Raw genomic sequence first — 21225 nt, 5'->3', positions numbered from 1 at the left:
ATAATGGATTTAGGATTGTGGATGTGTCGTTAATCAAACTCTGTCCTCATTATGTTTAGAAAATCTTTTGTATGATTTCATTAAAATCAAATTAGGAAACCGCCAGTATTTCTAAGTTCTTTAGACTTCAATACGTGGGACGGACTTTATATTAAGTAGTAAGATTTTTTTGTCTGTGGGTTAAGAATTCAAATGTCTATGTCTACTACACCGATGTAGTTCTTCATTTTAGGGAATCCTCTTTTAGATTTCGGGATGGTTTCAGGCTATTTTATTATAGGCAGCGTTTCGGAGCCGGGGAGCAGCAACATTTTTGGTGGAGCCATAGCCGTATTTTTCGTTAAAAACGGCTCCGGCTACAGCTCCAGATTAGCTAAAAATGATTTTTTAAAGTAATATTATAATTTGGCAACGGTCTATTTCCATATAATAAACTGAAAAACTATTGTTACTTAACAAATAGACGCACATCCTTCTACTTTTATATAGCTTAATCAAATAAAAGCAAAATATTTTATATTATTTATTTTATTTTATCAAATTCAATAATGAACAAAAATTGATATATTAATTTTAAGGTAGGAGCCGGAGCCGTATTTCCAGATACGGCTCCATGGAGCCGGAGCCGCATCAAAATTAAACGGCTCCGACACGCTGATTATAGGTTTAAGTCTTAATTTTTGGTCCTGAAATGCAGAGCCCATAGAATATAGGCGAATAGTTTATTATAATCGTGTTTTTAAGAAAAGTTTTAATACAGTTAATAACAAAGTATTAATAGATCGCTTCAAGATTAATTGAAACCGAATGTAAATTGTTTCTGAACTGTCATTGAAGTTACTTTATGCTTATTTATTTATGTTTAATCATAGAGAAAAAAATAAAAGAGAGGAATCGAAGCAACTAGAAGACGAAAATAGGCAGTGGGCCTAGAGGCCTACTTAGCGCTGTTGCCGCGCTAAAATTTATTGCTATTCCACTACTTTTCAAATGGGAGGATTAAAAATTATTTTTAAAAATATTTTTTACTTTTTACTATTTCCATATTTAGGGCAAGAATATTAGATTAGATATTTCGTTTTAATGTTTTAACCCATTAGTGCCGAGGGCCACTTTTATGGACCGATCGAGGTGAAAATCTCAGGGAAGCTTTATAATGGTAAAAACGGAATTCCAATTTTTTGTTTTGCTCTGGTGGCGTGCACAGGAAAGTTGCAATAAAACCCGGTTCGGCGCGAGTAAAGAAACCGTTCGGCATTGATAACCGTTTTTGGCATTTTTTGGTGCTTTCCCCCGGCATTAAAGCCCGTTTTCGACCTAAATACCCAGTTATTTGGCCCAAAAAGTTAAAAATGTAATTTTTGAACGTCCAAAGTGAGTTGTAGAGTAGCTAATACTACGCTACGATCCGTAATTGAAAACTACATAACCTCATGTAATTGATAGAGCTACAAGTAAGATACAAAACGATTTATATCACATTTAAGATTTTGGCTATAGGTACCGCCCTTTTCGGTTAAAAAAGCCCGTTTCCTAGAAGTTTTAAAACTTTGATATTATATGTGGACGGGTATCTTTACTCGCGCCAAGCAGGGCAATAAAACTAGCGGGTATCTTTACTCGCGCCGAGCCGAAGCTATATACAGTATGACCCTCGAAAAAGTATTTTTAAGCATCTGCAGCCCTTATTTCTCAATGAATTATTAAAAAATGTATATGTCCTTGTTCTCTATAGATTTCCACATAAGTAGATATAAAAATTCTAATTTTACCTCCATTAACTCCGGAGATTTTTAGAGCTGAAGTTTTGAAAAAGTGACTGAGAAAAAGAATTTTTTTTTGTTTCTCATAATTTTTGGATGGTTATATTATGTTTTTCTGGCAACTGAATAATAATACACAAAGAAAAAAAAGTTAACTAATTAATTTATTTTTATTCTACCAAAAAATATCAATTTTATATGGCAAAAAATACTACTGAATGAATTGATTATATGCAAATTTTAGGTTATTTATTTACCCTTTTTTATAAAAAGGATTAATTATGACAGTTGCTCCGCCCCCTTTTCTGACATCTCAATCATTTAATAGGGGGTTAATTAAGTTTTTTAGACTAAAAAATCATTATGTTCTAATTTTATTTTCTTTATAACTTTTTTGTAATTAAAGTTAGGATTATGAAACAAAAACAATTTTCCTGCTATATTCATAAAGATTTATTTGGTTTTTTAATCTAAAACAAATTTGCCTAATAAGTAAGTTTTTCAAAATATCATTAAACTAAAAAGACTCAAAAAATATGTGTAAAAAAATGCTTTTTACTCAAGCCTAAATTTTTTATTTCATTTTTGTATAAAGTTTCTGCTAGTAACAAAAATAAAAGGACTTCTACCTTAATTTTGCTAAAAAAGTCGTTTCATGTTAAAAGTTACTTTTTCCTCAGTCACTTTTTCAAAACTTTAGCTCTAAAAATCTCCGGTGTTAATGGAGGTAAAAAAAATATTTTTATATCTACTTATGTGGAAATCTATAGAGAACAAGGACTTATACATTTTTTAATAATTCATTGAGAAATAAGGGCTGCAGATGCTTAAAAATACTTTTTCGAGGGTCATACTGTAGAACGTAAAAAAATGATAAAAAAATCATATAAAAAATAATAATTTGAATAAAACGAATCCACAAATGAATGTAGTTGCCAATAAACTTTAAATTTCACGAAAAAAATCACTAACTTTACTTCATAAACAAAAAAGTTAGGAGGGGTATTTTAAAATCACCTCGTTTTTCTTGGTTTTCAAATTTTGTTGAGCTATACCGGCAAACGGAAGTAAGCAAAACTGCCTGCTCCAGGGGGAAATGAAAACCAGGGTAGTAGAGGGGGGATTCATACTGAGAATGATGCAATGCTAAAACTGAGAACCGTTTTTTTCCGGCATTTTCTGGAACCGGGCGTTAAAAGCCGGTTCGTCACTAATGGGTTAATTAAAAATTACATAGAATTTTATTTTTATTTAAAAAAATTTGTTCATGAAAGATGAATCCTTCTATTTCTAAAAAGGGGGAAATTTTTTTCATAATGAACATTCAGCTGATTCTGACCGCCCACGGCTGTTTGCTAAGTATTGCTTTTCTTTTTATTCACATTATTATTTATGATTGACTTACAAAAAGCCCTGGGCGGTTTTTGATTTTCGTCTGCTTCTAAATTTAGGGATGGGGAAGTAGTATTTTACCATGAAAAAGGGGTGAGTATTCATCCTCTTATCCTTTTTCCTTATGTGTTTAATTCTATCTATCATTTTTAGTAGCGAAGCTACTCTATAATTCACTTTTTAGTAGCGAAGCTACTCTATAATTCACTTTGTCCGTCCGTCAGTCAGTCCGTCCGTCAGTCAGTCCGTCCGTAACGCTATGGGGGAAATGGGATTTACTCAGCTCCTATAAAAGATAGAATGCTGAAATTTTTTGACAACATTCCCATTATTAAGGAGCACAATTGACTATAAAACATCATTTGCGGTCGGACCGATTTTTAGCAGGTTTTAGGCTATTTTTATATTTTTCTCCATATCTTCAGTGTTTATGGTCCGATTTTCAAAATTTTTTCAGTTATAGATATCAAAATTAAATTTCCTGTCGTTAAAAGAAACAATCATGAAGGCCAGCATGCCTTTTTAGCAGGTTTTAGGCTATTTTTATATTTTTCACATTTTTCTCCATATCTTCAGTGTATGGTCCGATTTTCAAAATTTTTTCAGTTATAGATATCAAAATTAAATTTCCCGTCTTTTAAAGATGACAACCATGACGGCCAGACTGCCTTTTCAGCAGGTTTTAGGCTGTTTTTTTTATATTTTTAACATTTTTCTCCATATCTTCAGTGTTTATAGTCCGATATTTAAAATTTTTTCAGTTGAAGATATCAAAATTAAATTTCCCGTCTTTAAAGAAAATAACCATGACGGCCAGACTGCCTTTTTGGCAGGTTTTAGGCTATTTATAAATATATTTAACACTTTTTTCCATATCTTCAGTGTATATGGTCCGATTTTCCAAATTTTTAAAGTTTTTAAGGATTTAAAAATTAAATTTTTTGACGTTTTAAGAAAACAACCATGGCGGCCAGACTGCCTTTTATCAGGTTTTTGGCTATTTTTATATGTTTTACATATTTCCCAATATCTTTGTTTATTTTGATCCAATTTTCAAACTTTTATGGGATATCAGTATCAAAATAATTTTTCCCATTTGTTATGAGCATCTTTAATATAATTTACTTTGACCATCGTCATCATACAAAATAAAACAAGGTTTCATATTTATCTTATCCAATAAATCTATTCTTGATTTTAGTAAAAACCTTTTAAATCTACCTGTACGTATTCCCATCTACGATTTTTTGTGCTTCGCTACTTATGGATGTTGTCATCCTTGTTTTTATATGTTTTCGTATACTTTTTTCAGAATAAAAAGTGAAATGGTAATAAAGATTATAAAGAGCAAAAAAATCTACCACAGAGTTTACCTTCAATTTGGTAAGTTCATTACTTCGAGTATGATAGAATAAGTTTAGTTTTTCATTATTATATTATTATTTTTTAGTAGCGAAGGTACTCTATAATTCACTTTGTCCGTCCTTCAGTCCGTCCGTCCGTAACGCTATGGGGGAAATGGGATTTACTCAGCTCATATAAAAGATAGAATGCTGAAATTTTTTGACAACATTCTCATCATTAAGGAGCACAATTACCTAAAAAACATCAATTACGGTCGGACGGCTTTTTAGCAGGTTTTAGGCTATTTTTTTATTAACCACATTTTTCCTCATATCTTTGGTGTTTATGGTCCGATTTTCAAATTTTTTTCAGTTAGAGATATCAAAATTAAATTTTCCGTCGTTTGGAGAACCAACAATGACAGTCAGACTGCCTTTTTGCAGGTTTTTGGCTATTTTTATATTTTTTACATTTTCCCTCATATCTTTGGTGTTTATGGACCGATTTTCAAATTTTTTTCAGTTAAAGATATCAAAATTAAATTTCCCGTCATTTGAAGAAATCAACTATGACGGTCAGACTGCCGTTTTGCAGGTTTTTGGCTATTTTTATATTTTTTACATTTTCCCCCATATCTTTGGTGTTTGTGGATCGATTTTCAAATTTTTTTTTTTAGTTAAAGATATCAAAATTAAATTTCCCGTCGTTTGAAGAAAACAACTATGACCGTCAGTCCCATCCACGGATTTTTGTGCTTCGCTACTTATGGATGTTGTCATCCTTGTTTTAATTCCATTGAGGAATATTGTTATTATAGAAACAGGGTTTAATATCTACCCCTAAAACTGGCAAACTAAGTTTTCCTGAAAGTAAAATTTTAAATAAACGCACAAAAAAAAGTAAAACTATTTTATAGAATTGAAAGGTGCCTGAATTGAAACAAGTACAATTCTCTACAAAACTTTATAACAAGATGAGGTGATAATATTTCAAATTAAGATCTTCTACCTTCCTTAGGAGTTTAGACAGCCTTTTGGGTTAAAAGGAACTGGACTCTAATAGTATAACTATAAACCATAAATATCCATAACAGCAGTATTATTAGGTTAATTTAGTATATGTTTTTAGTAGCGAAGCTACTCTATAATTCACTTTGTCCGTCCGTCCGTCCGTAACGCTATGGGGGAAATTGGATTTACTCAGCTCCTATAAAAGATAGAATGCTGAAATCAGGAATCACAATGCAAAGTTTGAAATCTATAGGGCGATTCTAACATGCCAAAATTAACAAAAAAAGCTATCTGTCTCGGACGGGCGCAACGACCCTAATTATAGAAAAGCTTTGCTTTTAACAAAAGGGGTATTTTAACGAAAAGTTTTTGTATGTAAAAATTTTAATGACCAGACTAATGCCAATGACATTTTTAGTAGCGAAGCTACTCTATAATTCACTATGTCCGTACGTCCGTCCGTAATTAATGAATTAGGGGAAACGTGATTTTCTCGGCTCCTATTAAAGGTAAAAGGCTGAAAATTTTTGACAACATTCCCATAATTTAGGAGCACAATTAACTATAAAACATCTTTGGCGGTCGGACCACTCTTTAGCAGGTTTTAGGCTATTTTTATATTTTTCACATTTTCTCCATATCTTCAGTGTTTATGGTCCGATTTTCAAAAATTTTTCAGTTATAGATATCAAAATTAAATTTCCCATCGTTTAAAGAAACATCCATGAAGGCCAGATTGCCTTTTTAGCAGGTTTTAGGCTAGTTTTATATTTTTCACCATATCTTCAGTGTTTATGGCCTGATTTTCAAAAATTTTTCAATTATAGATATCAAAATTAAATTTCCCGTCTTTTAAAGAAAACAAACATGACGGCCAGACTGCCTTTTTAGCAGGTTTTAGGCTATTTTTATATTTTTCACATTTTTCTCCATATCTTCAGAGTATATGGTCCATTTTTCCTAATTTTTTAAAGTTAATAATCCATAAGAAGAAAAATTAAATTTTCTGTTGTTTCAAGACAACAATCATGGCGGCCAGGCTGCCTTTAATCAGGTTTTTGGCTATTTTAATATGTTTTACATATTTCCCCATATCTTTGTGTTTTTTTTTATCCAATTTTTAAACTTTATGGGATATCAGTATCAAAATAAATTTTCCCATTATTATGAGCATCTTTTATGTAATTTACTTTGACAATCGTCATCATACATAATAAAACAAGGTTTCGTGTTTTTTTTTATCCCATAAATCTATTCTTGATTTTAATAAATACCCTTTTAATCTACTTGTACGTATTCCAATCTATTATTTTTTGTGCTTCGCTACTTATGATGTTGTCATCCTTGTTAATTTAAGAATAATCTTTATCTAGATAAATATGGTTGCCCTGTAAAGGGCGTTTTGTGGTCAGTAATCCGGTCAATGATGAAATTAAGCCTTGGTCTTCTCAGACTTCTTGGGGAGAAGAACAGCCTGGATGTTGGGGAGGACACCTCCCTGGGCGATGGTGACACCGCTCAACAGCTTGTTCAACTCCTCGTCGTTACGGATGGCGAGCTGCAGATGTCTGGGAATGATCCTGGTCTTCTTGTTGTCTCTGGCAGCATTACCAGCCAACTCGAGAACCTCAGCGGCCAAGTATTCCATGACAGCAGCCATGTAGACTGGGGCACCAGCTCCAACACGCTCAGCATAGTTTCCCTTCCTCAACAGACGGTGGATACGTCCAACTGGGAACTGCAGACCGGCTCTGCTTGAACGGCTCTTTGCCTTTCCCTTGACTTTACCTCCCTTTCCGCGGCCAGACATGATGATTTGTTAGGTGTTTGGAACAAAATTTCGAAACTGAATTTTATCTGTTTTGTTGCCTTATTTATACCCCTACCCGATTACAAACTTTGTTTTTAATATTTGCCTTCCCTTTTGTAAAAATATACATTTTTCTATTTTCTTTCCCTTTTTCTTTAGAAGTTCCTAGAACCTTCCCCCTTCTAATCCTCTTAAGCGCCCCAAACGTGCACACACGCACGCACGCACCGCACTATAAACGTGCGTTTGAGTGTGTTATATCCCCTTTCTAGTTGTACAAAATAAATATTTTCCCTCATATTTTGAAAGTTCACCTGCCTTTTACCGGGAAAATTAACAAAGACCGTTTATTTATTTTTGCAGAGTTTTAGGTTTGAAAATAAGACTTTAAAAAATATTAAAATTTAAGTTTTAAGGTATTTATAAACTAACAAGGAAGACAACATCCATAAATAGCAAAGCTCTTGAATGTAAATATATAAATATGTAAACAGCCAAAAAGAAGAATAATTTTAATGACGAAAAGATGCCAAATACTCATAGAAATCTTCACACAAATTACATGTTCTTTATCCTATAATATAAAGTAGTGAGGTTATATTATCTGTTGCTTAAGATTTTGATATGTTACTGATCCGATTGAGTTTGACATTTTAGGGAAGCCACATAAAAGTCCTCGGATGATTTTAGTGATTTTAATCTGAAGATAGTTTTATGCTATTTTTCTGCTCTAGATGATAGGAGTTCATCCGCAATTATATAATATATCAACTCTTAAGAAAAAAATATTTCCCAAACAGAATATCATCACAGCTTTATTGAAAGACATACGGACTTTAGAAGTTGTATAGTAGACGTTCAATGGTCCTATGAATCTTCACACAAAAAAAACAACATTCTATGTTTCAAAATAGCTGAAAAAACGGCATATTTTTATTTTGATGCATTTCAGAGCAACACAGAAAGACTAACAGACAACATGGTTTATAGGGTAGAATGTAGATGCGCATTAATCTCAGAAAACTAAAAAAAGTTCTATTTTTAATACCTAGCAAAGAGAAAAAAACATTTTCTCTGTGGAAATTAGATGTTATTAGAGCATTACAGACAGACCAACGGACCAAGTTTGATACAGACTATGTGCTATTGCTTAGTAGAATCATGATAAGAAATTCAGCTGTCTATCTCATATAGCATAGGATTATATCTTTTTCCTGTGGATTTTTAATGCCAGTCAAAGCATTACTGATAGACCGACGGACAGAGTAAAGTATATACTGGATTCTTCATAAAAAAAAATTAGCTTTCTATTTTTAATAGCAGCAGAGAAATTCACATTTTCTTTGAAGGTTTCGTCAGACGGACGGACGGACATCTTTTATTAAAAAGATATTTTACTTTCAAAAAATATTTACCTATTTATTTTATTAGGTAGCTCAATGAATGGAAATTACATTTATTAAGATTTTGGCCCAAAAATTAAAGTTCTTGATTTAAAGGTCTTTTTTTCCTGTCTCTTAAGATTTTGCTAACCACGGAGCTGATTGAGTTTTAAGAAAGCTTCACATGGGCCCTGTGTAGTTTTATACTATTATTTTATTTTAAGCCTTAGGGTGGATTTAGGCTATTGTTCTTCCCCCTACGAATGCAGTCCCAAGTTCAATTATATAGGGTCTCAGTCGCAAGTGAAAGGGTTTGATATCTTCTCTATCTTAATTTCATGACCTTTCTTTCTATACGAAATTGAAATTATACTTTTAAATCATCTTACTGCGTTTTTGCCCTGAAATCTTCAAGTTTTTAATTTTTTTTAGACTACAAGTCATCATCATCAGGCGCATCTCTCTTTTTGACTGTTAAGTCCAGAGAATACGGACACCTTGTTTCTCCATGAATTCCTTTTTCTGGCAAGTGCTTCAGCTTCTCCCCATGTTAATTCCAAATTAAAGAGGTCCTTTTCAGTGCTCCGCCTCCAGGTCATTTTTGGTTGTCCCCGTTTACGTTTACCAGTGGTGGTGGGGTTCCATTTTAAGCATTTTTTTGGAAACCTATTTTGTTCCATTCTGAGCACATGTCCTAGCCACCTTAGTCTTTTATATTTCACTTCTGCTTCAATACTATTGCATTTGGTCTTAGCATACAGCTCAATGTTTGATATTTTGTTTGGCCAGAATATTTTGCAAATTCTTCTTAGGCAGCTATTGTGAAATGCATTAAGTTGATTTGTTTCAGTTTTCACAGTTCTCCAGCTTTCAGCTCCATAAAGAAGAACTGATTTCACATTACTGTTGTAAAGTCTGATTTTTGTTTTCAGAGCAAGTTTCTTTGAATTCCAAACGTTGTGTAGACTGTTGACTACAAGTAGCTTCAGTATTTTTGAGATCTTAAGCCACAGAACTTTATATTAAGGATTTAGATTCTAAAAAATGGTCAGAAAAAGGCAGTCTTAAACACTTTCAACGATTATTTTCGTTGCAGCATAAGGTTAGTTTTTGAATGATATTTAATCAAAAAAATAAGAAAAAAAATATCCATAAATAGCGAAGCTCATAAATGTAAAACGGATTTAATAGTTATGTATCGCATCGTATTATAAACAGCTTCCGCGGATGAAAAAATGTACAAGTATAAGATTAAAACTAGTTTTTTAAAAGCCTTGAGATGCCGAAGGCACGGGCTAAAAAAACTGGTTTTAATCTTATGATCATATACCTTTATATTCGTAGAAAACTAGATGTAATACGATAACTGAAGGCCATATCATTCGTTAAGTAAAACACTGAGGTCGCTTGGACTTAACATATTTTCACAATTTGGGGTTTAACACAGCCTATTTTGAATTTTTTATTTTTTTTAAAGAGTTTTCCATGGAGGATAATCGGTAATGCTAACTAGACATAATTCAAAGATTCCAAATATCAAGAAAGTTTGATTTTGTATTCTTGATATTATAAAAAAAAATGTCATTGCCATTAGTCTGGTCATTAAAATTTTTACATACAAATACTTTTCGTGAAAATACCCCTTTTTTTAAAAGCAAAGCTTTTCTATAAGGTCGTTGCGAGACAGATAGCTTTTTTCGTTAATTTAGGCATGTTAGAATTGCCCTATCGATTTCAAACTTTGCATGGTGATTCCTTTAGCAGTTAGGTACGATTTAGTAAGCGTAGCAACTCTATAATCAATACCAGATTGTCCATACGTTCATTTTAAACATGTTGATTTTTCTACTTTTTTGACAAATTTTTATGTGATCTAATTATCGGATTGATCTGATTATTTTGGTGTAATGATTCCTGGGACAACAAAGTACAATGTTATAAGCGAAGCAACTCTATAATCAAGTCCTAAACATGTAAGTATGTCCATAAACATTATCATGTATCAAGCAGTTTTTCAACAAATTTACTTACAATTTTGCTTCGACTCTTGTACATTTATATTCTGATTATTCAGTTCTTACACTATACAAGCGTTAATGTGTCCGTTTGTCCTACCGTTTCAGTGCTTCGCTTTTATGGATGTTGTCATCCTTGTTATTTTAAATCTTGGAAGGAGCTAAGATACTTAACTCACTATGTCTGTCTATCTGCACGGCAAAGGGGAAACGCGATTTTCTTGGCTTCTTTTAAAGATACTAGTTGCCTCGCCACTAGCCTCTAGGGGAAGGCGGGAGAGTTCTGGAAAACAGCTTAAAACACCCCCCAGATATTTATAAAGCTTCCCTAAAAAACATGACCAATTCAGACCAGCAGTTTCTAAGATCTTAAGCTTCAGACAAAAAAAACTTACTACTATATATTATTAAAGGGTGAGCAAAAAAAAATGCGTAGATTTTTAAAATTCAAATTGCGCGGCTTGTGTTAATAGTAGAAAAATGTTACGCATATCATTAGAACCGCTATGAAGTCTATTTTCTGGAAATATAAGAACGATTCCTCTGCTACGTATAGTTAGGGAGCTACGTGTTAAAATGTCCCAACTGACTTAAAACTTGACTTGCGAGTATATTAGTAAATATTAGACAATAATTCTTGCAAAAAGACATGCGTAGATTTTTAAAATTCAAATTGCGCGGCTTATGTTAATGGTAGAAAAATGTTACGCATATCGTTAGAACCGCTATGAACTGTATTTTTTGGAAATATAAGAACGGTTCCTGTGCTACAAATAATCTATGAGCTAGGTGGTAAAATGTCCCAAAATTTACTCGCAAGTCAAGTTTTAAGTCAATTGGGACATTTTAACATGTAGCTCCCTAACTATACGTAGCAGAGGAATCGTTCTTATATTTCCAAAAAATAGACTTCTTATCGGTTCTAATGGTATGCGTAACATTTTTCTACTATTAACACAAGCCACGCAATTTGAATTTTAAAAATCTACGCATTTTTTTTTGCTCACCCTTTAGATTAAGCTGATATTTTCAAAGATTATTTTTGTCAGTGATGCTTATTTAATTTCTTTGAAGAAATATGAATTTCTTGGCTTCTATAAATGATATTAGGCTACATTTTAAAGCTTCTGATGACCTATGCACATACTTTTCAGCTACACTGTTTTGTCTGCCTACCTAGCTGTCAGTAATGCTTTATTGGCTTCTATTGAAGATATTAAGCTTTTTTTAAGTGAAGATTCTTGTGACATACGCATTCAGTCTATAGATTGCGTTGTCCGTCGGTCTGTCGGTATTGCTTTGATAGACAATTTATTTATATGATTATCTTGGTTTCTTTTAAAGATATTAGAGTTATTTTTTAAAGATTTTGTAGTTTATGCGTATCAAATCTAATATATATTGTTTTTTTCCGCCTTTACGTTAGTAATTCTAAAAGTAGCAAGTTTAAAGGGAAATGAGAATTACACGATAACTTATTAAGATTAATATTCGCTGGATTAGAACCGGTCCTCAACCATACTAAAAAAGCATGTATAGCATCTAATTACAGACAATTTGCCACGGATATAAAAATAAAATTCATAAAATTACTACTAGTTTAGCTAGCCAGTGAATGCGATACATCGGGTCTAACAAAACTGGATTTAATCTTAAAATTTTTCATTTTAACATCCGCGAAGAGCTGAGACCATAAAAGGACACAAAAAATAACATTCTATATTTTTTTGTTTCAGTTTGCAAGTGGAAATTTGGCGGTAAAAGAAAAAAGACACAAACAACAGATGAACGGATATGAACCCAAGCCAAGCCATTTCAAATTTAAAGGGACAGAACTATGTACTGTATCGGCTATAATACCCAAACAAAGCTTGTATTTAGGACTAAGCGAGAACAAACCTTTTTAGTCAATTTGTTAAAACAATTTTTTGTGTGTATTTTTAGTTTCAGATGATTCAGAAGTTTTTACCCAATAACACAAATTGATATCTCCGATAACATTTTTTTAGTTCAATTATTCTAGATAACTTCAATGCTTTTAAATCATTATATGATTATTAAGATAATTTTTTTCTTATCATGTTTAGCAAAAGTATGTTAAACTCACTAGGAAGTTCTCTAGTGTATTGATAAGCACAAGTTTTTCTTTAGATTATAATTTATCTACAATAATGAAAGTTTGCATTCAGATTGTCTTCTTAACTTATTTTTATTGAGATAAAAATTATTTTATCGTATTTTAGTAATAAAATTTTGTTCTCGCTTAGGCTTGTTTATCTCAGATTGAAAATTTTAAGTTTCCCGCATTTTCTAGGAAGCCTTGCCTGTACGGGGTTGTTTGGTCGTTTCAGTACAACAAACTCACAGTGCTCATAGCAATACCTCGCCCGCAACGGCTCGACGCGGTGTTGTGTACTATACACCCCCATCTAGCTACATTTCTTAGTGACAAAAATAAAAGGGGAATAAGTTATGAATAGAAGGCGGGATTATTTGTAGTGATAGAACACAAAGTGAGTATATAAACAGGGATATTTTAGAATTTAACAAGATTCATCAATCTACATCACCATGCCACCCAAGGTTTCAGGAAAGGCTGCTAAAAAGTCCGGCAAGGCCCAGAAGGCCATTGCTAAGGGAGACAAGAAAAAGAAGAAGCTGAGACGCAAAGAGTCTTATGCTATCTACATCTACAAGGTTCTGAAGCAGGTGCACCCCGACACTGGTGTCTCCAGCAAGGCCATGAGCATCATGAACTCCTTTGTCAACGACATCTTCGAGCGTATTGCTGCTGAGGCCTCCCGTCTGGCTCACTACAACAAGAGATCCACCATCACCTCCAGGGAGATCCAGACTGCTGTCAGGCTTCTCCTGCCCGGAGAGTTGGCCAAGCACGCCGTCTCTGAGGGTACCAAGGCTGTTACCAAGTACACAAGCTCCAAGTAATTTGATCCATCTCTTCTGCCCTAAGGAATAAACGGTCCTATATAGGACCAACTATATATATCAAAACAAGAGATTCATTATAATTAATTTTTATCTAACCTAACATTGGCATAAGAAATTCTATTACCTCTGCTTATGAAGTTGTGAAGTATGTTTCCCCGACACGTTCATCAATTCCATAAAATTTGGTAACTATTTTGTTATAAGTAGTTACCGTATGCTTTCGGGAAATAAACTGAATTTGTCAATATGATATTTAGTTAAGACTTACAAAAGGAGTAGAATTTTTAATTTTATTTGCTTAAAGCCTAATATTACCAGTAAAAACGAGTAGACAGCATCCACTAAAGCTTTATAGGAGCTGGATCTTTAAAATGATTTTAAGATCCAGCTCAGCAGAATATTACTTTAAAACTGTTGGGTGGATTATAAGTCATGCTTCAAGTTTGAATTAAGTTAAAAGATGATCCTGGTCTGATAATAGGCCCATTCATATTATATACCAAGAATTTGATTAACTCTTGTTGACTTATAATCTTGCATGTTAATGTCAGTGTTGTAGGGGTGTATATTCTGCACAAGATTTTTTTTTTCCCCTGCTACAAATTTTTTTATTTTTTCCTCCCTAGTTTTTTCTTACCAAGTAGGGGGGAAAATGGAAAAATATTTAAAGAACTCTATATTTTATTTATTTTATCCCTCCTACCACTCATTTTTTTTCACCAAGGAAAGGAGAGAAATAGAAAAAATGTTTTCAGTTTTCTCAATTTTTACATTTTTTTTCCCCTCCAACAACTTATTTTTTTTTTTCCCCCTGAGCAGGGGATCCCATGTAGAATATACACCCCTGCAGTGTTGTGCTCAGGATTTTGTTAATCTTGCGAGGGTAATAAAGGCTATTAAACTTCAAATTTAAGGGGGTTGTTGTTGATGAAACCCTCACCCGCATATTAATGTTTAATTTGTTATATTGGCTGCCAAACACATTTTTGACATGTCAATTTAGTTTATACATATTTAAGCAAATAAGTTTAATCAAGTTTCGCTTATGAAAATGCTTAAAAATGTCTAGCATCGTATTATATCCAGCTTTCTTCGAATATAAAAATGTACAATCATAAGATTAAAAGGAAGGCACCTCGGGGTTTTAAAAACTGGTTTAATATTATTATTGTACATTCTATATCCGCGGAAAGCTGTTTATAATACGATGCGAGAAATAACTATTAAAGAATTCTATATTTTCCCCCCCTCCCACACTTTTTTAAATTTTTTTTTCCACCAAGGAAGGGGAGCAAATGTAAAAAATATTTTCAGTCCTTTTAATTTTACATTTTTTCCCCCAACCCACAAATTACCCCCCCCCCCCCCCCCTTATAGCAGGGTAAAATTTTCAGAATATACACCCCTGATTAACTTTGTCCGTCTGTCCGTAACGTTATGTGTAATTTCTCGTCTTCATTTCAAGATAGATAGCTGGAATCCCAACGACAATCCGGTCTAGTCTAGACAAAGTTCTGTCCGTTCATGCTTCTAGGATTGGCAATCCTGAATCCGTTATTTTAATAGCAGATTCGGATTCTTAATTGTTAGGCTAAAATTAGTATAGCGTCTTGAGTTTTTTTACTCCTCCGAATATTTCACAGTAGCTTTTCATGCTTATTTTAGGTTAGGTTAGGTTGAGTAAGGGTTAGAAAATGGCCGCTGTAGGATCTAGAAATAGGAGAAAAGCTAATGTAAAAATATGAAGAAGAAAAATGCAGTTTTAGATTCTTTCCTGTACCCAGTAAAAAAAAGGCCTTTAAAGTATTGCTAGAATCCGGAAAATCCACGGATTAATCCGGTTTTTTTTGCGTATTTTTGTAATAATCCGCTTTAAAAATTGATAAAAAAATTTCTAACAGGATAACGCCAAACCTTTTATAAAGGTTTCCTAAATTTATTTAAGTATTGGCATATTTACAATGTCTTTTTGTTATTACAACTGAATATCTGTTGTACAAGTCCATTTCATGATTTTTATGTGCTTCTCTAATGATTTTGTCATATTTTTTTCTCACCAAATGTTTTATTAGTTCGTCTGTGTATGGGATTTTGCACTCCACCCCCTTCCACCAAAAAACATCTTGCTTTTCTGACACATATACTAGGGGGGGGGGGGGGGGGTGAATCTATGAATATTATATAGGTTTGAATTCATGCAAAAAAATTAAGAACAACTTTCATTATCTGGCCTATCCCTTATTCACCCCCCCCGCACCCCCAAACAAAAAAAAAGATTTCCTTATATGGGGATTTTATTAAGATGTTCTTTATAATGCATTGCAGACAGACTAGTATTTTTGTTGCATAATAGAAATGTGCAAATTGTTTACATTTCAATTTCAAAAAGTAACCTTTCAGACACCAATAAACATTATTACCGCTATAGACTGAGAGGCGGATTGAAAAGAGTTAAAGGGGAACTACGTAACAGATTAAGAAAATTCTTGATATGCTGAAATTTATGTCTATATGGCTGCACCCCTGCACTTGAAGGCAAAAATGTATCATTATATCATTAAATGTATACATCTTACTTGCTTTTAAGGCAAGGCTTGTCAGAATAAATAATAGATATTATTAAATAAATAACCTAATAAGTATTAGTATGTACACATAAGTAGGTTTCGTAAAATAATTAATCTCTTGTTGATATAAATGGTTGGTCCTATAAAGGACCGTTTGTTCTTCCGATGAGCAGTAGTTATATTTAACCTCCGAATCCGTACAGGGTGCGGCCTTGCCTCTTCAGGGCATAGACAACATCCATAGCGGTGACAGTCTTCCTCTTGGCGTGTTCAGTGTAGGTGACAGCGTCCCTGATAACATTCTCAAGGAAGACCTTAAGTACTCCACGGGTCTCCTCGTAGATCAGACCAGAGATGCGCTTGACACCACCACGACGAGCTAAACGCCTGATGGCGGGCTTGGTAATACCCTGGATGTTATCCCTCAACACCTTCCTGTGCCTCTTAGCGCCTCCTTTGCCGAGTCCCTTTCCTCCTTTGCCTCTGCCGGTCATGTTGATAGTTTAATTTCAAAATTGAAACTGAATTGATTAACCCAAACACGCCATATTTATAGTCAATCCGCTCAATTATCTCCAACTCCTATTGGATGTTAGTCTCGACGTTCCAGTACAACAAAGTCAGGTGAAACAACACAACAACAACGTTGTGTGTGAAGCGCGCAACTTAACATATAGTAGTGGGAGAGAGAGGGGGCCTGGGGGGAGGGGGAAGGATTACTAGGGATTAAGTTCTATTTTTCACATTCACAATACAAAAGAAATAGGAGGGAAATTTTCATAAAACGTTGAAAATGTGTTTATTTATCTTTAATATTTGTACCACAAAAACATTTTAACAGACTGACTTTTGTTTTAATTTATTCTCATATCTTTAACTAATGTTTGCGCCCCCAACAGTATTAAGAGCTCTTTATTCGAGAATATAGGAATGAAGAATACTCAAAAATAGCCTAAAACCACACAAAAACTTGAATCTTAAATTAAAATAGCAAAACCATCCCGAGGACAATTTGAAACTTCTCTACCCTTTCATTTAAATACGATCAAATCATTTATAAAAGCGCCAATCATTAATAATGTCCATGTTTAGTTTAGGTGAACCTGAACATCATCAAAGATTACAAAGTTTAATGTACAAAGATAAAGCAGCTGTTCATCTACTTCATACATAGTCATATACAAAGTCAAAGTACAAAGATAATCTACATAATAATGGACCTCATAATGTCATTCTATTTGTCTATGTCAAATGTTTCATTGGGTGTATCACGGAGATCTTAATTCAAGCATGCTTTCAGAAATCAAGCTTTTTATAATGACAATGTAAGTGATTTTTGTCATAATCTAATGAAGCATAACTAAATCAGAAAGTCAGACAAACGAACATAAAGAAATTAATACCCGAGTTTTAATATTCAACATTATATAGAACTTTTAACAATACCCTAAATTACCTAAATATAATTGCTGATAAAAACACACCTACGTTTTACGATTTGATTAAAGAGATATTTCATTTAACATTATAGCCAATTGTACACAAAAAGTTAACAGGAAGATTATATCATTTGAAATATTGCTCTTAAAAAAAGCCAAAATCAAAAAATGGGCATACAAACTTATGTTATTAATTATAAGATTTCTATTTCTAGAAATTCTATCTAACTGAATAGTCTAGATAAGTTTGTCATCTAAAGATCTATTCTCGTGTGTCTAAATTAATAACTAAAATACTCTCCATAATTAAATATTCGTCCTTATAATGATTATGCTAGTTTAGCCCTTTGGGGCCAACTAAACTGGAATTAATCTTATGTACATTTTACTTTACACAGAAAATTGTCTATAATACGATGCGAATAAGTTTTCGCTAAAAAAATTAACCTCTTATTAAAACCTAAAATAATAGTCTTGTCTAAAGAGTGATGGCTCCATGAAAATTATTTGATTATATCATATTTTTGAGTTTAAGTAGAAAAAATAAATACTTGAAAATACTTCTTTTTATGCCTACTTAAGTAGTTCTAAGATTTTATAACGCGATGATTTTTGCCTTTTTAAAAAATAATATTTTAGATGAAAAATCATTTATGAATTCCTATGACAAATAGGTATATGTTGTGATCTAATCATCTCTATAATCAAGTCTTAAGATATATGTATTTCTATTGAAAGATAACTGTATTTAAGTAATTTTGAGATAGATATAAACGCAATTTTTGTTAAACTTCTAAATAATGTTGAATATCAAATATATTGTTGATTTAGATATTTCTAATCCATTAAGCTTCGCTTTTATGGATGTTTTCATCTTTGTTAGTATAAAATCAGTCAAGTTCTGAAATATATATTTATATTTGAAGCAAAAAAACATACTTCTACAAAATTAAAATATTTGTTTGAAGTCATACTCAAACTCTTGTTTAATAATTAACAAGCGGTTACGCCCCTAGTATCCTCCCTCAAAATAGTGAAAAACATTCCCAGGACCTATGAGAAGCTTCACTGTTACGGGGAACAATATCATTTTATTGGTTAGCAAACAGAAAGACTTCCTGTTACTTTTATAATGATAGATATGAGAAAAATTCATGAAAATCCCGCCTAGTGTAAATTGTAGACAGAAAAACCGTTAAAATTTAAGTTCCCTCTAAGGTAACTGTATGTATAGTTTTGCTTTCTTTTATCTTTTAAAATTTCCCGCAAATTTAAACATCTGCCTGAACAATAATCCGTGACAGTACGGCATGTTATCCTAGAAACCCCTCTTTTACTGCACCAAAACAATTAATGTCTACATATCGACGCCACCTTCAACTGAGTTCCCCTCCCTTTGTGTCACCCCACCCTATTTTTTAAAACCCCTCCCCCATATAATCCTATCCCCAATTTTTTGGAAGGTTTCTCGTCCCCATACATCAAACAGCCTTCTCTTTTAGGGTCTATTTGATTCCTCTTCACCAAGTAAAATTTTTGTGATTTAACTATAAATATTAAACGGAAAATTTACAGAGTTAAGTTGAATTTTAACGTAATCATGGCTCGTACTAAGCAAACTGCCCGTAAATCTACCGGAGGAAAGGCTCCCCGCAAACAGCTGGCCACCAAGGCTGCCAGGAAATCTGCCCCCGCCACCGGTGGAGTCAAGAAGCCCCACAGATATAGGCCCGGTACCGTTGCTCTTCGTGAGATCAGACGTTACCAGAAATCCACTGAGCTTCTGATCCGCAAGCTTCCCTTCCAGCGTCTGGTCAGAGAAATCGCCCAGGACTTCAAGACTGACCTCAGATTCCAGTCCAGCGCTGTCATGGCTCTGCAGGAGGCTAGCGAGGCCTACTTGGTTGGTCTCTTCGAGGACACCAACCTGTGCGCCATCCACGCCAAGAGAGTTACCATCATGCCCAAGGACATCCAGCTCGCCAGGAGAATCCGTGGAGAACGTGCCTAAGTTATTTGATTTTGCCCAACGATCCTAAAAAACGGCTCTTTATAGAGCCAACCATATTTATCAAAAGAGAAATATCCATGCTTTATTTAATAGAACATACAGGGTGGCCACAATGTACTGATTTACGGATTTTCAAAAAAGTGCTAAAAAATGTCAGGATTTTTATTTTTGGTGTACGGAAAATCCGTACTTTCTATTTTAAAATAATTTTTTTAGCTATTTGTCATACTGTAGTTACAAAGGTTTTAGAATGTGTTATAATTGGTGTTATGGTCTTAATGAATTAAGTAAAATGTATCATTATTTGTAAATTACTTTTGGATTTCACGGGAACCAGATAGGACAAGAATGCCCAGCATCTACTAAAGTGGTTTTGTTTCTTTAGAAATGTTGCATTGACATGTCGTTAATTTTCAATACTTTTTTTTGTGACGTATTTAAAGAAAATGACTTATTAATATGGCCTTAATTGTTTTTTATTTGCCATTATTTTTCTTAAAAAAAGAAATTACAAATTAATGCCTGATTAAATATAAAATTTAAGGTTGTTTCAATATGTCATATTCTATTTTTTCCACATATTAATATATATGTTATAGAATACATATTAATGTGACAGTAAATAAAATAAATAATGTGGATTCAAAACGTCCTTTATTTGTAATAAGTCATCTTTATTAATTAAATAATTTAAATGACGTATTGATAAATAAGGACGCATTAAAATGATCTTATCTAAATTTAATAAGGAATTGGATCAAATAGTTACTGATTTTGACACTAGATGGCAGTTAAAATCACTAATTGTTTAGCTTTGTTTTCTCAATGTTTTGACCTTATTTTTAGTTTGACAATTATTATTTTGTAATGAAATGAAGGATATTAGTACTACAGACACCACTATGAATTTATATTTTAGTTCCTTTATGCATGTATATTATGAAAACTAATTTTTTTGGTGAGACCTTCTAGAAAGAATAGAACCATATATATAGGTCATGAAACTTTTCTGTAAGCAATGAAATAATAGAAACATATTATGTGTTTGATTCAAAATTGTTAGATTAATTTTAACCCTGAATTATTTCTACTATTTTGTTTGTAAGTAAATAATACATTACCAAATTTGGTAGCCATATTGTTTTTTTGACGTTTTATAAAAATTTGACGTCTTAATACAGCCTTAAATGATTTAAATTGAATTAAATTTAATCATTTTATTTACCACAAATAATAAAAAATTATAATACAATTTTGAAAGTTTGGCGGCCATCTTGTTTTTCTGGACGTTTTAAAGGAAAAATTGACGTTTTAATGCGCCGTTATTTAAGATAAAATGTCATTAATTAAATTCAAAATATTGTTATTATTTATATTTTTTTGGTGACGTTTTTTTAAAGATAACGACGTGTTTTTGGTACACAACACGTCCTTTAAAAAAAAATAAAAAATATGAAACGTCATTTGTATAGTAATAAAAAAGTTACGTCATTAAGGACGTATTAATGCGACATGTTTCTTAAAATAATGCCATAAAAGTATA

At 32.7% G+C, this 21225-nt stretch overlaps 4 protein-coding genes across 7 annotated transcripts; 2 read left to right on the top strand and 2 right to left on the bottom strand.

Moving 5' to 3' along the window:
• The first annotated feature begins 3306 nt into the window (after positions 1-3306).
• On the top strand, positions 3307-14083 carry LOC145305573 (histone H2B-like). 4 transcript variants are annotated; one of them, XR_013874624.1, is made up of 4 exons: positions 3307-3542; positions 3685-4538; positions 5416-5477; positions 12453-13265. XR_013874624.1 is itself a non-coding variant. In XM_080147255.1 (3 exons), the coding sequence occupies exon 3, from the start codon at positions 13288-13290 to the stop codon at positions 13660-13662; it is 375 nt and encodes a 124-aa protein (XP_080003381.1). In that variant the 5' UTR covers positions 3307-4538; positions 5416-5477; positions 12453-13287; the 3' UTR covers positions 13663-14083. The 4 variants fall into 4 exon arrangements, 3 of the variants coding, with proteins under 3 accessions (XP_080003381.1, XP_080003384.1, XP_080003385.1); XM_080147255.1 differs by having other exon boundaries at positions 3307-4538; positions 12453-14083; XM_080147258.1 differs by lacking the exons at positions 3307-3542; positions 3685-4538 and adding an exon at positions 4756-4942 and having other exon boundaries at positions 12453-14083.
• LOC145305572 (histone H2A-like) lies at positions 6890-7572 on the bottom strand. Its single transcript, XM_080147254.1, has one exon. The coding sequence runs from the start codon at positions 7317-7319 to the stop codon at positions 6942-6944; it is 378 nt and encodes a 125-aa protein (XP_080003380.1). The 5' UTR covers positions 7320-7572; the 3' UTR covers positions 6890-6941.
• Positions 14084-16385: 2302 nt separating the features above from the next.
• LOC145305713 (histone H4) lies at positions 16386-16903 on the bottom strand. The gene has a single exon (XM_080147445.1). It carries the CDS (start codon positions 16724-16726, stop codon positions 16415-16417), a length of 312 nt encoding a protein of 103 aa, XP_080003571.1. The 5' UTR covers positions 16727-16903; the 3' UTR covers positions 16386-16414.
• Positions 16904-18507: 1604 nt separating this feature from the next.
• LOC145306542 (histone H3) lies at positions 18508-19757 on the top strand. Its single transcript, XM_080148719.1, has one exon. The coding sequence runs from the start codon at positions 19272-19274 to the stop codon at positions 19680-19682; it is 411 nt and encodes a 136-aa protein (XP_080004845.1). The 5' UTR covers positions 18508-19271; the 3' UTR covers positions 19683-19757.
• Positions 19758-21225: the final 1468 nt, after the last annotated feature.

Source organism: Acartia tonsa, chromosome 14 (assembly GCF_053477335.1).
Source record: "Acartia tonsa isolate MP-2025a chromosome 14, ASM5347733v1, whole genome shotgun sequence".
Lineage (NCBI taxonomy): Eukaryota > Metazoa > Arthropoda > Copepoda > Calanoida > Acartiidae > Acartia > Acartia tonsa.
Note: the sequence above shows the minus strand (reverse complement) of the source record. Positions and strands in the feature narration are given on the sequence as shown.

Excerpts from the sequence above, each read along its gene's own strand:
- LOC145305572 (XM_080147254.1), bottom strand. The coding sequence starts at position 7,319 with ATGTCTGGCCGCGGAAAGGGAGGTAAAGTCAAGGGAAAGGCAAAGAGC.
- LOC145305573 (XM_080147255.1), top strand. The coding sequence starts at position 13,288 with ATGCCACCCAAGGTTTCAGGAAAGGCTGCTAAAAAGTCCGGCAAGGCC.
- LOC145305713 (XM_080147445.1), bottom strand. The coding sequence starts at position 16,726 with ATGACCGGCAGAGGCAAAGGAGGAAAGGGACTCGGCAAAGGAGGCGCT.
- LOC145306542 (XM_080148719.1), top strand. The coding sequence starts at position 19,272 with ATGGCTCGTACTAAGCAAACTGCCCGTAAATCTACCGGAGGAAAGGCT.